A 17,416-nucleotide genomic window follows, 5' to 3' on the forward strand; every position below is an offset into this window, starting at 1 on the left:
TTGGTGGTCATGTATCCGAGGTCCCTCAACTCGTTCAATTAACATCAGCAAGCTTCAACTGCTTTTCAGCATATAAATTAAAGTATCTTGTTAACTATCAACGGGCAACGGCATTGGTGACAAAGCCATTAAATTAAGAGTAAAGCTTGCATACTTTTCAAATCTTGTCACTCTCCATTTTTTCACAGTGGTCGATGTGGATTAACCACAGCCAATAATATGACCGGCTATATAAGCTTTCCATTTCCATTCGGTACCAGTCATCTTGTTAGGACATTTTGTCCTCTACAAAAGCCACGTTCACATACAAAAAAAAATAATTAACATGTACTAAGACCCCTCAACCATAGGATATTTGAGAAGACCTCTAAATTTTATAGTTTTTAAGATTTAGACTCTTTTAATTTTCAATTTTTAAAGCTGAGCAATTTTAATTAAATTAATTATAAACTTTATCAAATGCATTAATAGTTTCATAAAATTTAACAATTAAAATAAAAGTAGACTAATAGTTAATATCTTTAGAAAATCATCAATTTTAGGCTAAATTGCACTATTAGTTTTCAAATTATGAGGTGTGTGACAGTTTGTTTTTGTTTCTCGAACTTTAATTTATTCTAATTTTTTGCTCAAACTTTCTTAATTATTGTAATCTAACTCCCATAATGCAACTTAGCTAATTAAATAATAACCTATCATTGATGTGATAATGATGCATGTAATAGTATTATGGTTTATGGTTGATGACAATCATATAATTAAGTTATTGCCACATTAGCTACACATTATTATTCAGCTAATAAAATTGCATTATAGGATTTGCTTGCAACAATATAAAAAATTCGCACCATAAATTATAATAAATTAAAGTTTGAGGATTAAAGTGCCACGCACCTCATCATTTGAGGACTAAAAGTGCTATCTAGTCTTAAATTTAATAATAATTCTAATAAACTAACTAGAAGAACTCAAAAGTAAAAAATTAAAATTAAAATTTGGTGATCCCTCAATCCATAAAGTTAAGACGGGATTTTGTGAACGATCTGTGGTTGAGGGGTCTACTTTCATTTTTACAAATTCCTAGCTAGTAGTAAAATCTCCAAATTTGATATTATTGACTGAACCGAGTGTATCATGAATATTGCGCATCATGCATAATCTGAAGCTTTCAGTTCGATCACATGATTTTACTCCATCAATTCAATTTTAATCCACATAGTACGCAATTTTGGATGGTTCGATTATAATTATTGCATAATTTGTATTCATGAAGGACGGTTCACGAAAATAATCGATGCACTAGATCTAAGAAAAAAATATGATCCTTTTTTTTTTTTTTTTTACCGGTTTCACCCGTTGATACCTTGAAGTGGGCCCAAACAAGTCAACTACTGTTTCCTGTAATTCCTCAATGGCGCGGTTTGCACTGACCTTAATTAATTTAACGCGTTATTTGTTAGTATGGTAGAAGCAATTTCAATATTTTTTTTATATTATTATAAAATGATAGTTGTAATTATCATCGAAAAACACAATTCTTTTGTATATAAAAAAAATTATAAACACTTTTGAAAATTTTTAAATATTATATAATATAAATATGATGTTTTAGCCACCATTTTGTTAAACTGGTCATAAGCCTGATCCCGGCCCATTATCAGTCCAGCAAAATCATCAAATGTTGTAGTCTAACTACAAGGTCAACGGTCACAATCCAACGTAGCCCACTTGTCACATCAAACTAATTTCCATATTAATTTGCTCAATAAATAACGGGGCCCCACTTTGCTAAATTTCCTCCTCCGATTCTTCGCATCATCACATGTGAGGCACCAGTGCGTTAACTTTCCACGAACGGCTGAGATTTGACGAGCGGAGGAGAAAGCTTCAATGGCGCGGCACACATGCATGGGGCGCGCGTGACCATGACTAAACTCGCGGACGCGACAAGTGTCCGGTGCGCAGCTTACACGCGTGAACAGTTCCTGTAGCAAAATTTGTTCGAAATTTGTGATGCCGTAGACTCAATCAGGTCCACGGACTACTGGAAATTTTTGATATGGAAAGACACAGTACATTAGAAATAGTAATACATAATAAAAGAGAAATTCGGGGTATCCATGCAAACGAGAAAAGGGAGATCGAGGTGTAAATGTAATTGAGCAAAATGTAACACACAAAAAATTTCAAACAAGCAACGAAAATGCTAACTAAACAAGATAATAAATTGACCAATTATAAATGTAAATGGGGAGATTAATTAAAAACTATGGGGACTAAATAAATGCTGCTCAGCGAGAAGATAATGTAATAGAAAACAATTCAGAAATAATCTTTAATGACAACTTTTCAATCGGAGGGAGCGTCGGTTATCGGAGGAGGAGGAGGAGGGGGGAGGAGTCGAGCCCTACAGAGGGGGCAGAGGGGGTGCGATGCGAGCCATCGGTCGGCGCAGCTGCGGTGGAAGGCGTGGCGGCAGCCGGGGAGGACGCGCGCCGCCTGCCCGGCCTCGATGTCGTCCAGGCAGACCGCGCACTCCGCGCCGCCTTCCCCCACTGACGCCCCGTCCCCGGCGCCGCCGAGCCGCCCCAGCTCCGCCTCCGTCAACCCCTTCTCCCCCGGCGCTGCTGCCGCCGCGTCCGCTGCCGCTGCTCCTGCTGCTGCTGCCGCGGTGGGGGAGCGGATCGCCGCGTACCACAGAAGGCACAGGTACAGCGCGAACACCAGGCTCATCCCCGCGCACACCAGGAACAGTCCCAGGAAGAGAATCCATAGCATTCTCTTCTTCTTTTATTTTGGTCTCTCCTCCTTCTATTCCTCTCTCTACTCCACGTTGTATATATATGGAATAGTAGTAGTAGTGTAAGTACCTGGTTATAGAAAGGGTGGGGTGGTGGTGGAATCTATGTAGAAGATTCTCTTTCGGAGTTCGGGGCCCGGGAGCGGACGGTGGAGATTTGAACACAGTTGGAGCTCTGAGTGCTACTTACACCTGTCTCTTTTAATACTTCTTTTTTTTTAAGTCCAAACAAGAAACTACTGTGTGGACCAAGGACCATAGATTGATAAATGGGAGTATCAAAAACACAAAATATGCAGGTGTTTAATTTTAAACATAAATTGGATAGTTTGAGAGTATACTGCACATCCTCAAATAAAATTCAAAAGGACTTTAATATTTTGATTATTTTTGTTTCAAAATATTGGTAAAAATCACTAATGGAGAAGCATATGCAAAATATTTTTTAGTAATTACTAATTATTGCGATGATAAAATGACTTTGCAAATTTTTTTAGATTTTTTGAAGTTTCAAAATGAATGTTCTAGGACAACATATATAATTCTAAAATTATGCCTTAAAAAGCTCTATTGATTAAAAATGCAATATTTAATGATTTTTTTTCACACAACGATTAATAGATTTTTGTATGCCATTAGTTTTTGCACCTATTTAATATATTAGTGATAGATTCCTATAGATCAAAAGCTTTTCATGCTACTTAAAATTAGAGTTTCCAATCCTCAAATCTAAACAAGTGTTATTGGCTTAGCTCAACAGTTATTATTTGGGTATCTAAAGTCCGGATTTTATTTTTCTTATTTAGTTGACTATATATTTATTTTTTTAGAAATAAATTTAACTGAAAATGTGAATGAAGTAGAATTCGAATTTGGAATCTCGGTACCAACCATCAACTCCTTTGTCACTTGCGCTAGAAACGGTCGGTATTAGATTATAAAAATTAATTATAATAATTTTAAAAATTTAAACTAAAATGGAAAGACTCTGGTCTATAGCTCGTGGTCCATACAAATATGCAAGTATTCTATGTGGGAGGTAGGAGTCGAAGGGTCGAAGCGCGTGTAATTAGTGCGGGGCCCGCGCTGTTCTGTAACGCAAGCTCGGCGAGGCGGGACACGTGGCGGTGCGGCCGCTTCTCTGCTTGGTGTTCAAGAAAGGAAGAGTCGCAGATATTTTACGGGTTGCCACGTAGGCGCATTTGGTGGGTCCCGCGTTCGGTGGCCCTATTCCGACGTATGGGGTACAGTTCCGAAGTTCCGCAACTGTACCGCATACGAGTTTTTTTTGTGCGTTTGCACAAGTGTCTGATAAAATCACAAGTCCCAAATTAAATTTTATATTATATATATAGAGTCCGGCTACTCTGCTATTAATAGCACGAAGCACTTGGTGCTACCAAATTTTTCGCCATTAGATCTACCTTTTTGATCATTTTTATCCGTTAGATCATACTATTCAACCAACCACCCATTCAACCCTAGAGGTCCCACATCATCCTAACCGCACATCTCTTAATCCAATGGCCAAAAACTTGGGAGCACCAATGACTTGGTGCTATTAATAGCATAGCAGTCTAGTTCTACATATATATATTATTTGTCTAATATTAATTTTGCAAATTACTAAGATATTAATATGAATAAATTAACAGACTTTATATTATACATGTAGATGAATTATTAATGCAATATTTTGAATTATATATAATATTTTTCTTAATTTAGCTAATGTACTAACTTCTACAAATCAATTTGTATGTAATACATCAACAGTTCGTGCTTCCTAAAAAAAATAATTAGTATAGATTCTCAAAATGTCGTATGAGATGTAGAGACTGCAAACAAGGTGAAAAAAACTTAACATATAGGCATGACAAAAGGCGAGCTTCTTGTGTAACCTACAGCGATTTTCTTAACTTTTTAATTGGATGGTAAGTTTTCTTTAAAAAAAAAAATGATTTGGTGGAAGGTACGAACAATAGAATAAGGATTACTGTTCATGCATGNGTCATGGGCACGCATGCATGCATGCAAACATAAAAGCAAACCTCCCCCCAAAAAAAAAAAAAATCAAAATCCACGTCCCTTTCTTGATAACTGTTTTCTCTCTAACTGCTTGCTAGAGCATTCTTTACATATGTTCCTCCATTAATTGCTCTAACGCATCAATTGTATTAAATTATTAATTGATTTAGAGACAGTTGTATTAAATTATTAATCAGTTTAGAGATACGGCAAGAGTATAAATAATAGATTAATAGATGAACATAAAGGACTCAAATTGCACTTTAAAAAAAAAAAAAATAGCATGCCATCCGCTCCATTAATTTATTGTTTAAAAATAAACTTAGCTAGAGAAATATAGCATATTGTCCACCCGCTTTGTTTATTTTTATAAATAAACTCAACTAAAAATATAAAATAATTAGACTTTAAGGCATGTTTGGTTCACCTATTTTAAATTATGGAATCGAAATGGAATTCATTGATTTTGATAGTTATCGTTTGTTTTATAGAAATCAGATTTCGATTCCTATTTCACTCCGGAATGGGAATGACCAAATCCATTTATGATCCCATCTGGCTTTGAATTCCGGATTGGCTCATTCCAAAATGAACTATTCAAAATCCTCTTTCACCAACACCTACCTCCTCCCCCTTCATCACTTTTCTCTTTCATAATCAAAACCCTCTATCAAAAATTTTAAATTTTCATTCCGATTTCTATTCCAATAATAAACCAAATATTTTTGAATGATTCGTTATTTCATTTTTCATTCCAAAGCAATTCAATTCTATTTCTTATTCCTATTCCAATCATGAACCAAACACGCCCTAAATTTCGAACTTCAGACTTCAAACATCAAGTGTTTAGTCAACCGCGCTAGTTGTGATCGATTTCTGATGGCTTATTTTGAATAGCACATTGTTGGTTTTTAATCTAATGTTTTGTCTTTATAGTGCCGTCCTCTAAAGTGACCGAGTCCAAACATTGACTCTAGTCAACATACGCAACAAGTTTAGCACAACAAATAGCACTCCACTTACTATATAATTGCTCTTTCTTCACCTTCACATATCTCCCCTTTCCCCATAGTTGTTTCTCCTGTAGCTTCATCAATGTCCAACGCCACAAAATCCTCCCTCGGTTTGGTCGGAATTGTCGTAGGCTTTGCGGGTATAATAACCACCTTAATGTTCGTATGCTCTTGCATCAAACGGGGCATCTTTCGAAAAACCAAGAAACTAATTGCTTTTAAAGGTAAGCTAAGTCATTCATATACAATAGTGTAGTACTAGCAATTATATATAAGCCAACACTAACAAATATTTGCTTTTATAGGGAACAACTGGAAGAAAATGAAGCTTAGATGTTTCTCTTTGAGTGAGCTTGAAAAGGCCACTAAGAAGTTTAGCGAGGAGTGTTTGATCGGGTCGGGTGCATTTGGAACTGTGTACAAGGGAGTGTTTGATGAGGCATGTACTCTTGCTGTAAAGAGATTGCATGCGGATTTATATGAAAGTGTCGATGAATTTAGAAATGGTACGAAAAGGAAAAAAACTACATATATGAGTATATGTAAAGCACTTAATTGAGTTACATATGTAGTTAAGTTTCTTGTTCAATAATAATGAGCCTTTAATTAATGATGAGATGTGTACATGTATCAGAGATTGAGCTGCTTTCAAGAGTTCAACATGAAAACCTCGTTACTTTAGTTGGCTATTGTGAAGAAGCCGGTATGCCTTAAAATTTAGTTTAAACAAAGATTTAATTTTGTATACTTCATGAATTGTTAATTTGCCATATTACCTACAGCAATTCTTTTTCCCCTCTATGATGTTATCTACCATTTTCAATTTCATTTCTATCTCACGTTTAGCTACTTGGCTTATTTATTGACTAATGCACAGTAACTTATTAAAGAATACTAACCCTCGACTTATTGCCTTTTTTTTTTAAAAAAAAAAAAAACCTCTATCTTCTCTATGTAGGGCAGAAGATACTGGTTTATGAATATGTTCTCCATGGTTCTCTACTAGAGTACATAGTTGGTAAGCTTGCTCCAGTTGCATGATTCTCCATGGTTCTCTACTAGAGTACATAGTAAAATACTATTCCACACATCAAAAACTAATGCGGTTCGGTTAACGATCAAAAATACCAACGTAGGGAGGAGAGGGAAGATTTTAACTTGGAAAGAAAGAGTAAATATAGCCATTGGAGCAGGAAAAGGTTGGTTACCCTCGATCAAAATTTTCGTTACATGATTTGTACAAGAAAGAGTTTACTTTTTCTTGTTTTGTTTTTTTGGAAAAACCAGGAATAGCTTATCTCCACGAAGGCGTTCGACCGAGCATAATCCACCGAGACATCAAGCCAAGCAACATCTTGGTAGGGGACGGATTTGAGGCGAAGGTTTCAGACTTTGGATTGGTGAAATCCGGCCCGACAGGCGACGAACCGCACGTTACAAGCCAGATCAAAGGAACTCCGGGCTATCTCGACCCGGCCTATTGTTCGAGTTCTCACTTGACTACTTACAGCGATGTTTATAGCTTTGGAGTAATGCTCCTACAACTCGTTGCTGCTAGACCAGCTGTGGTTACTTCAGGACCACATTCTCAACGTCATATTGTTGATTGGGTGAGTTATCAACATTAAAGGGACCGAAATTGCTTATTATTTTAGAAAGTCAGAAATTTTTCAGGATATATAAGTAATTGCTCCTAATTTTTATTATCCTTACAATATATCTCTTCAACAAATACTATTTTTTATTTAGATGAGGGCAAAAGGTCAAAATTATTTTACGGAGCGGCCATTCATATATATATATATATATATATATATATATAGATAGATAGATAGATAGGTAGCATTACCTAGCTTCGTTTATTTTATTTAAGTTGAATCAACTAGGATTCGAATTTATGATCTCGGGTACCAATCACCAAGCCCTTTGTCACTTGCGCTAGGGATAAATGTGAAATAGGAAAGTAATCATTGAGTACATAATTTTTCATGCAATGACCTTTTTTCTGTTTAATTAACAAATTATAGGCAAGACCAAGTTTACAGAAAGGAACTGTGGAAGAGATACTGGATGCCAATTTGTTACTTGATCTTGAACCTTGTAATATGGAGATGATGTTAAAGATTGGCCAATTGGGCCTCAAATGTGTTGCGAAAGAGCCGAGAGATCGGCCCACAATGAGCCAAGTCGTCAGAGAGCTCGAGGAGGGAATGCAATTGTCGGCTTCGTGGAGATTAGTAGGTGAAGGAGAATGGCAAAGTTGTAGCTTCAATGCTGTGTGCTTAGAGAGATATCATCTGGACATAGATGAACTCTTGATTCATAGTCCAAGAATGAGGTGCCTCGATGTTAATAGCTACAGTGTTGATATTGAGAAGCTTCGAATGGTACAGATTAGTGAGGAATATGATGAAATATGTGAAACAATTTTGAGCCACTAATTGTGACTTTAACAAGACTATTTGATTCATTCAATAGAAAACAATTTATAAATAAACATTTGTTTCCATTCTTTTTAGCAAATATAAATCCAATAGCCATAGTTAAAGAAAAAAATTTGTCAATTTATAATATTAATAACAAGGGACGTGATCCCCACATCCTAAGAAAGTAAAAGTGAACGAAGAACCCCTCAACGACACTACATTTTCAAATGGCATCTTTATATATATTTTTTTGAAATGAGACTTCTTTATCTTTGATTTTTTTTTGAGTAAATTTATGGCCAATTTGCATAAAAAATTCACAAATTTTGAGCTTTTGCAAAACTGGGCCGTCGTTTCGATTTTGCAGGTTTGGTTCAAATTTTCAATAAAGTGACTAAAATATCTTTATTGCTTTTTCTCTTTCCTCTTTGTTTTCTCTCGTTCATTTTTTTTTCTCTCTCTGAAGAAAGCAACCAAGGCAGAGGCAGAGGCGGAGGCGGAGACGGAGACGGAAACAGCCCGCCTCGCCTCTCACCCTCATGCCCCNTCTTTCCTCTTTGTTTTCTCTCGTTCATTTTTTTTTCTCTCTCTGAAGAAAGCAACCAAGGCAGAGGCAGAGGCGGAGGCGGAGACGGAGACGGAAACAGCCCGCCTCACCCTCACCCACGCACCCGTCGCCCTACTCGCCTCCGATCCCGCCGAGGCCGCACTGCGACCCTCTTTTTTTTCCTCTCCGATCCTCCTCCACCATCTCCGACGACGACGCCTCTTTCGCCCTTCCCCGCCCTTCTTACCCTCTCCCTCTCCCTCCTCCTCCGTCTTCTCCGCCGCCTCCGACGACGACGCCTCTCTGCCGACGTCGACACCACGCCGCCGTAGCCTCGGAGCGGGGGTCCTTAGCGGCGTCGTCGCCGGTGCCGTGGCCATTAGCGGAGAGGCGTGACAGAAAAATTATAGAAGAAAAAAAAATAAAAAATAAAGACAAAAAATTATAGAAGAAGGAAGAATAAAATGAAATTGTACTGTTAAAATAAAATCACACTGTTTAAATTTTTTTTTGCACTGTTTTAAATAAAAATTGCACTCTTTGATACATAAATTATACTTTTTGGGATTAAATTTACACTTTTTAGGATAATTGCACTATTTAGGTGTAATTTATATTATTACTCTTTTTTCTTTTTCTTCCTTCAATTTACACCATTTTTTTTTCTCTTCCTCTTCTTCCTCTTCCTTCCCCTCCACTTTTTCCCTAGCCGCCCCTCACCCTCGCCTTCACCACGACGGCGAGGCGGGCCCTTTTTTTCTCCTCCTCTGCCTCCGCTGCCTTCTTCGAAGAGAGAAAAAAAATGAAGAGAAAAAAAAAAGGACAGAGAAAAAGTAATAAGAGTATTTTGCTCAGTTTGCTGAAAATTCGAATCAAATCTGCAAAATCGAAAAAATGCGGCCAATTTTTGCAGAAGCTCAAATTTTGTGGATTTTTATGCAAATTGGCCTAAATTTATTTGAAAATTTAGAATTTTTTTCAAATTTATTAATGATTTACCAAATTTATTGGCTTTAATTTTTTTGGCAAATCTAATCAATTAATGGCTAATAATTAATTAAGAAATTAAATTTAATAAATTTTTTTAAAAAAAATTAGAAGTTATAGAAGCTACAAACAATTAATGGCTAAAGATAATCGACTTTTATTTAAATTTCAACTATATTTGCGAATATATTTGAATTAATATGAAATTACAATATTTTTATGAATTCATTCTACATTTGAAAAACACATTTGAAATTACACTATATTTGAAAGATCATTTGAAATGCTACCATGCATATTTGTAAAACTCTTTTGAAGTAATACCACAAATGTGAAACCTTTTTTGAAATTCAAATCATACCAGTAGAAGCTATCTCTAGAATCCCGCATCTTTTGATAATTCTAGTTATACTCGTAGCAACCATTTCTACAATCTCACATCTCCTGTTAATTTTAGTTTATGTTTGTGCTTAAGTTTCACATTGTGTAGTAATTTTATACTATATTTATGATTAGATCCACACATCGATAATTCTAATTTATGTGTGTGATTAAACTTGGGCGATGTGTAATTCTACTCTATATGATTAGACACTGAAGAGTAATGTTGAAGAATAAGAAATATAAAATTTCTTTTGAAGAAACATAACTAGAAAGATATTTATATTTATATTAAAAATATGAAAAAGTATTTATATTTCTATAAAAAAATGGCTACTACGTGGACAAGCCTACTACGTGAGGATTTACCAAATAGTACATTTTTTTCTAAAAAAGCATTGGTCTCACTTATTCTTATTTTACGATTGTGTAGTTTTGAAAAATACGATGAATGCATACCGGCTCAAAAATATACTCTTTTTCACATTTACAAGGACGAGAATTTGTACAATTATCCTATTCTTTTTTCTTTTTTTTACTGCTCTTAAATACCTCCAAATTGTACAACATTTTCATTGTTTTTTTTGTTGTTTGTTTTTTATAGGTAGTTATCATCCAACATATACGGCAAAACTTATTCAAAAGTGAGTAACCGATGTTGTCATCTACATTTTTCTATATTTTTCTTTCAACATGATTAAATATCAAAGTACTATGTCAACTCATTAATGATAATATTTGCCTAAGTTCTTGTGAAGCTATATTTTTTACATAGATGATTCATAGTCTCCTCGATAGTGTGACAGAACCAGCAATCTTGACTTCGAATAGCATATTGGGATTTAATTAGTAATTAATAAATAATAATCAATAAAATTTTGACTTCAATGGAGCATAAGAGTTCCATTTAAGTTTACAAAATGAAACATTCTATCAAAAAAATTATATGGAGAAACTAAATAGTAATGTTGAGGAAGAAGAAATATAATTTTTTCTTTGAAGAAATAAAACTCGAATGATATTTATGCTTATATTAAAAATATTTATATTTGTATAAATAACATTTATGTTCGTATGTATTTATGTTTGTATGAAAAAATATTTATATTTTCTATAAAAAAAGAAGTTGAACAAACTTATAATGACTTTTAGGGGACAAGCATGCTACGTGAGGATTTTACCAAAATAGTACATTTTTGAGCTGATTGAAAAGATGAATATTGATCTATATTTTGAAAACTATATAAAGTTGTTTGAGATAAAAAAAAATTTCAAATTTCAAATTGAAGACATAGAAGGCAAAAAAATAAAGTGCGATTTGATTGCTATTTTTCTTAGAAGGCTAGGTATCAATAAGGAATGAGATAAGGAAAATATTGTTGCCTTATCTTCCAAGATTTTTGAATTATTTCCTAAAGTGAATAGTCCAAATATCATTATAAATTGGACCATAGAATTCAAAAAAAAAGGAGAGCTTTCTTGAAAAAAAACAAAAAAAAACTAAAAAAAAACAAAAAAAAAGAAAAAAGAAAAAAGGGAGAGAGAACCACGAGAGGAGGGGGTTCCCACCCCTCCCTCTCTTTGATTCGTACAGAGAGAGAGGGGTTGGAGCCCCTCCCTCTCACAGCAAAAAAAAAAAAAGGGAAAAAAAAGAAAAGAAAGCAAAAAAAATAATAATAATAAAGAGAGCGACGGCGATGACGGCGATGGCGACGACGACGACGGCGAACGACGGCGCACGTGCTGTGACAACTTCGACAACGACAACCGCGATGACTTCTACGACAACAAGAGATGTGCATGCATATGAAAAGCGTAAGAACGATTTTTGTTGGTTTGATCAACCCGACCATCTTCGTGATAGATTTCGAACCGATCAAATCTAACATTAAATCGTCGCTTCCGTCGTACGTATGCATCGCTAATCTCTAAACCATGCGGCCATCTTCGTGATAGGCTCGACATGGTCGAACAAATACCGGATATTTTATTATCTAAACCGTGCGGCCATCTTCGCAATCGGCTCAACATGGTCGAAATTGTCGGACGAACATATTTTACTACGTAAACCGTGCGGCCATCTTCGTGATAGGCTCGACATGGTCGAAAGGGTTGACCGAGCTCCGACTATTTTACTACGTAAACCGTGCGGCCATCTTTGCGATAGGCTCGACATGGTCGAAAGAGTTGACCGAGCTCCGGCTATTTTACTACGTAAACCGTGCGGCCATTTTCGCAATAGGCTCGACACGATCGAACCCGCCGCATATTTGAACAATAAAAAAAAAAATAATGACATATTCGATTTGCCATCTTCGCGATAGGCATTGTTCGAATCATTCGCCATCTTCGTGATAGGCACGATTCGACTTGATCAATACGACCATCTTCACGATAGGCTCGGACCGATCAAATAAAAAAAAATAATTAAAAATATGATGAACATATTTTAATTTGCCATCTTCGTGATAGGCATTGTTCGCATTATTCGCCATCTTCGTTCGATCCGATTGTATGGCTCGACGTGATCAACTTCGTTTATTTGGACAAAAAAAAAAAAAAAAAAAATAAACAAATTAAAAAAAAAAAAAAAAAACAAATGAACAAAATTTGAGGAATTTGGTTTGAATCATTTTTGAAAATGTTTCAATCTATCATGAGTCCAATGAACAAATAAAGCACAAAGCCTATACGCAAATTCGGGCCCACAACCTGTAGAGCTCGAAATCCATCTTAATTCACATGCAGATTTGGATCCAAACCAGACTAAATCCGATCTGAACCGAACCGGATCCCGTCTGAACCGAATCAAGAAGCATTCGACTCAAGCCGAAATGGAGCCGATTCGAACCAAACCATAAAGCATTCAACTTGAACCGACTCGAACCGAATCCGGTTCAATCTGATCAGAACCATAAAGGATCCGACTCGAACCAAAGTGGGTCCAATCCGAACCGAACAGGATTCGACCTGAACCAAAGTGAACCCAATTTGAACTGAACCGAACCGGATCCGAGCCGAACCAGATCCTGTCTGAACCGAATCATAAAAGATTCAACTTGAACCAAAGTGAGTCTGATCCGAACCGGAGTGGGTCCGATTCGAACTGAACTCAACTCGAACCGAACCATAAAGCATCTGACTCCAACCGAACCAAACCATGAAGGATTTGACTCGAACCGAACTAAAGCATAACGGTTCAATCCAAATCAAGTCGTGATAGGTCCCGAACCAAAGCATAACGGTTCAACCCAAACCAAATCCAAACCGACCAAACAAACTTGAAGTCGCCCAACTCAAACCAAGTCTTGATGGGCTCCGAACCAAAACATAACGGTTCAACCCAAACCAAGTCTTGATGGGTCCCGAACTAAAGTATAACGGTCGACCCAAACCAAACTTAAAAGGGGTAAACCAAGTGAAAACTAAGGCGGTTCATCCCAAATCAAATACAAGAGGTTCAAGCCAACTCAAAACCAAAGTCCACAAAAAAATTCCAAAACCCAAAGTCCACAAATAAATCCCAAAACCCAAAGTCCACAACTAAATCCCAAAACCAAAGTCCACAAATAAATCCCAAAATCTAAAATCCACAAATAAAATCCCCAAACCCAAATTCAAACGACCGAAACGTCGTTAAACTAAACCCGAACGACCGAAACGTCGTTAAACTAAAACCAAATCCAATTTTCATGAACATCTCAATTTCAGTCGACCGAAACGTCGTTAAACTAAACCCAAATCCAATTTTCATGAACATCTCAATTTCAGTCGACCGAAACGTCGTTAAACTAAACCCAAACTCAGTCGACCGAAACGTCGTTAAACTAAACCCAAATCCAATTTTCATGAACATCTCAATTTCAGTCGACCGCAAAGTCGTTAAACTAAACCCAAATTCAAACGACCGTAAAGTCATTAAACTAAACCCAAAATCAACGACCGTAAAGTCGTTAAACTAAATCCAAATTCATCATGAACCTTTTTCTACTCTAGCACATATACTTAGAGTAGAAGATTAAATGTCGACTACCCCTAATACATATACTTAGGGCTAAGTCAATCGCCTTAGCACATATAATTAAAGCAAAACATCTCTAAATCGACAGAGTTCTAAGTCATATATTTAGAATTCAGTCAAATGATATCAAGTTTATTCGAACTCTAACATATATACTTAGAGTTCATCCGACTAACCCTAATACGTATACTTAGGGTCTAGTCAGCCTTTTGCTCTAGCACATATACCTAGAGTGGAAGTCAAACCATGGTCGACTAACCTTAATCCATATACTTAGCGTCAGTCAGTCTTTTGCTCTAGCACATATATCTAGAGTAGAAGTCAAATCATGCTCGACTAGTCCTAACCCATATACTTAGGGTCTAGCCAGCCTTTTGCTCTAGCACATATACCTAGAGTGAAATCCTTACCCAATCGAGCTCTAATACATATACTTAGAGCTCAAATCTGACTACTCCTAATACATATACTTAGGACTTAGTCAAATCTACATTCTAGCACATATAACTAGAGTGAAAACTCGGCTAATCCTGATACATACACTCAGGAATTAGCCACTCTCGGGTAATATCAAATTCGACCCACCTCAATACATATACTTGAGGTCTGGTCACATCTCCACCCTGGAATATACAACCAAGGTGAATATAATCAGACTCTAAGACATATACTTAGAGCCATTTAGACTCTAATACATAGAGTTTAATATCGACTAGGTCTTAACACATATACTTAGGATCTAGTTCGACCCACCTCAATACATATACTTGAGGTCTAGTCACATCTCCACCTTGAGATATACAACCAAGGTGAACCCGACCGCCATGTCATCAAAACTTCAATCGACCACCGATTCGCTAAATTGAAATTTCATATACAGTGGGGGTATGTCCCTGCTTAAGCCATGTACACAGCAAATCATATTAATAAAAGTTTATTTGCCTGCTTGATCTCTTTTATCAGCATTTATATTCGGTCTCTTAATCGAGAGTTCCTTAACACTGAAAGTGTGGGGTAATTAACAACAGATTCTTGAGTCTGTTGGAAGCCATGAACCTATAATCCTGATTTCAAAATAAAATTCAAACAAATTTAATCTCTATCATGAATGGCCACTCGCCTTAGAAACAACTTACAGCGGGGCCGGTTCGTTCGCGACAGACAAAAGTAAGTGTGCAAATTTCTTTATTTTAATATATGATTGGTTCTCTTGGAAGATCGTAAAAGCTAATATTTATATATTTACGTAAAATATAAGGATCCTAATGTTCTGAAAATTATTGAATCGATGCAGCAACCGTCTTTGGTAGGTCACATTTACTAAAATATTTTGATTTTAATATTTTATTTGATTTTTTCTGAAAGTAACATAATTTTTTAGCTGCAGGAGAAAGTGAAGGCATATTTTAAACGGACACTTTTGGAGTCTATTAATAATTAATAAATAATAAGTAATAAAATTTTGACTTCAAAGTAGCAAGAAAGCTCCATGTAGGTTTACAAAATGGAACATTCTACCAAAAATTGTGCATATTATAACTACTTACTATAAACAAAGTTATTACCGTACCACCTCCAGATAACATTTTCTTCTTCATCTATAAGTTGCTACTTATAATTTTTATTAAGTTTGCTTGTGTTATTTACTAACAAGCTATTGGCAATATTTCTAACCATTAATAACTATGCATTTGCTTTGATTTCTTTTCTTTTTTTTTGATTCTTTTCTACATTGATTCTGACAGAAAAAGTCATGAAAGCGCTGAAAAGGATATTGAACAAGCTAAGAATAAGATCATTGCATCATATTTTGAAATTCTTGATAACTATGTGGAGAAGCAAAAGGATGATGGTCCCGATTTGAAGTATATTTGTAGAGTAGAAGCGTGCTCGCATGCTTTCTTGTCTCTGCTTTTGTTCGCATACATATTAGGTTCAACCATCGATCATTTGTTGATGAGCTGATTGAAAAGATGAATATTGATCTATATTTTGAAAATTATATGAAGTAAGTGTGCAGATTTCGTTATTTTAATATATGATTGATTCTCTTGGAAAATTGTGAAAGCTAATATTTATATATTTACGTAAAATGTAGGGATCCTAATGTTCTGAAAATTATTGAATCGATGCAGCAACCATCTTTTGGTAGGTTACATTTACTAAAATATTTTGATTCTAATATTTTATTTGATCTTCCCTGAAAGTAACATAATTTTTGAGCTGCAGGAGAAAGGGAAGGCTTATTTTGAATGGACACTATGAAGACTTTTAATAAGAAGAAGAAAGAATGGTTGAGAAGTAGACACAAAAGGGTCGAAGCGGCTCAGTCTGAGTTCCATGCAGCATAGCCGGACTCTCTCTTTATATATACTAGTATAAAACCCGCGCTTCGCTGTGGATAAATAAAATTTTAATTAATTAATATATAATTATTTAAAATTTAAAATTTGAAATGTAAAATTTATTTTAAAAAATTAAAAACATAATACATTCGAAAAAATCGTTAACTTCTCAATATCAAAATATTTACTAACTCAATATTAAGAATTAATTAAAATTTAAAATTTATTTAAAAAATTTAAAACATAATATATCAAAAAAAATCGTTAACTTCTCAATATCAAAATATTTGCCAACTCAATATCACGAGTTTATGTTTCAAATAAAATAATTTAAAAAAAATTGAAAAAAATTCAACTCATTAGAAGGCTAATTAGAGAAAAAAAAATTAGTGTACTTAAAAAAAAAAAATGCTTCTCCCCTTTTCCTTTTCAAACAACCTTGGGAATATACATGGAAAACCTCGGGAATATCTTGGGAATATCTTGATCCAACCAGGTCCAATCTTGGGAAGGAGCCAAGGAGCTGTCTTGGAAAACCTCGAGAATATCTTGAGAATATTTTGGTCCAACCTTAGGAAGAAGCCAAGGAGCTATATTTTGATTCTTGACCAAGATTGTCCATTTGGATCCTTCCCATTTGACTATTCACAGCACTTGTGCTTGACAGGGATTTGTGGAAGCAGAAAATGCTGCCACGTATACCCTACAAACTACCAATTAATGTATTTGTATGGAAATCGATCTCTATATATATAAAGAGAGATGGAGGGGGGAGAGATAGAGAGAGTATATATAAAGATTTATAGAGGGGGAAGAGATAGAGAGAGAGGGAGAGGTGGGGGTGGGGAGAGGGAGAGAAAGAGGGAGA

General features: G+C 35.5%; 2 protein-coding genes across 2 annotated transcripts; one reads left to right on the forward strand and one right to left on the reverse strand.

Moving 5' to 3' along the window:
• On the reverse strand, positions 2,185 to 2,863 carry LOC109714518 (E3 ubiquitin-protein ligase ATL23-like). Its single transcript, XM_020239193.1, has one exon. It carries the CDS (start codon positions 2,776 to 2,778, stop codon positions 2,350 to 2,352), a length of 429 nt encoding a protein of 142 aa, XP_020094782.1. The 5' UTR covers positions 2,779 to 2,863; the 3' UTR covers positions 2,185 to 2,349.
• On the forward strand, positions 6,147 to 8,282 carry LOC109714656 (receptor-like protein kinase THESEUS 1). The gene is made up of 6 exons (XM_020239351.1): positions 6,147 to 6,377; positions 6,476 to 6,544; positions 6,800 to 6,859; positions 6,978 to 7,040; positions 7,129 to 7,451; positions 7,869 to 8,282. The coding sequence occupies exons 1-6, from the start codon at positions 6,164 to 6,166 to the stop codon at positions 8,280 to 8,282; spliced, it is 1,143 nt and encodes a 380-aa protein (XP_020094940.1). The 5' UTR covers positions 6,147 to 6,163.

This window comes from Ananas comosus, linkage group 8 (genome assembly GCF_001540865.1).
Source record: "Ananas comosus cultivar F153 linkage group 8, ASM154086v1, whole genome shotgun sequence".
Classification (NCBI taxonomy): domain Eukaryota; kingdom Viridiplantae; phylum Streptophyta; class Magnoliopsida; order Poales; family Bromeliaceae; genus Ananas; species Ananas comosus.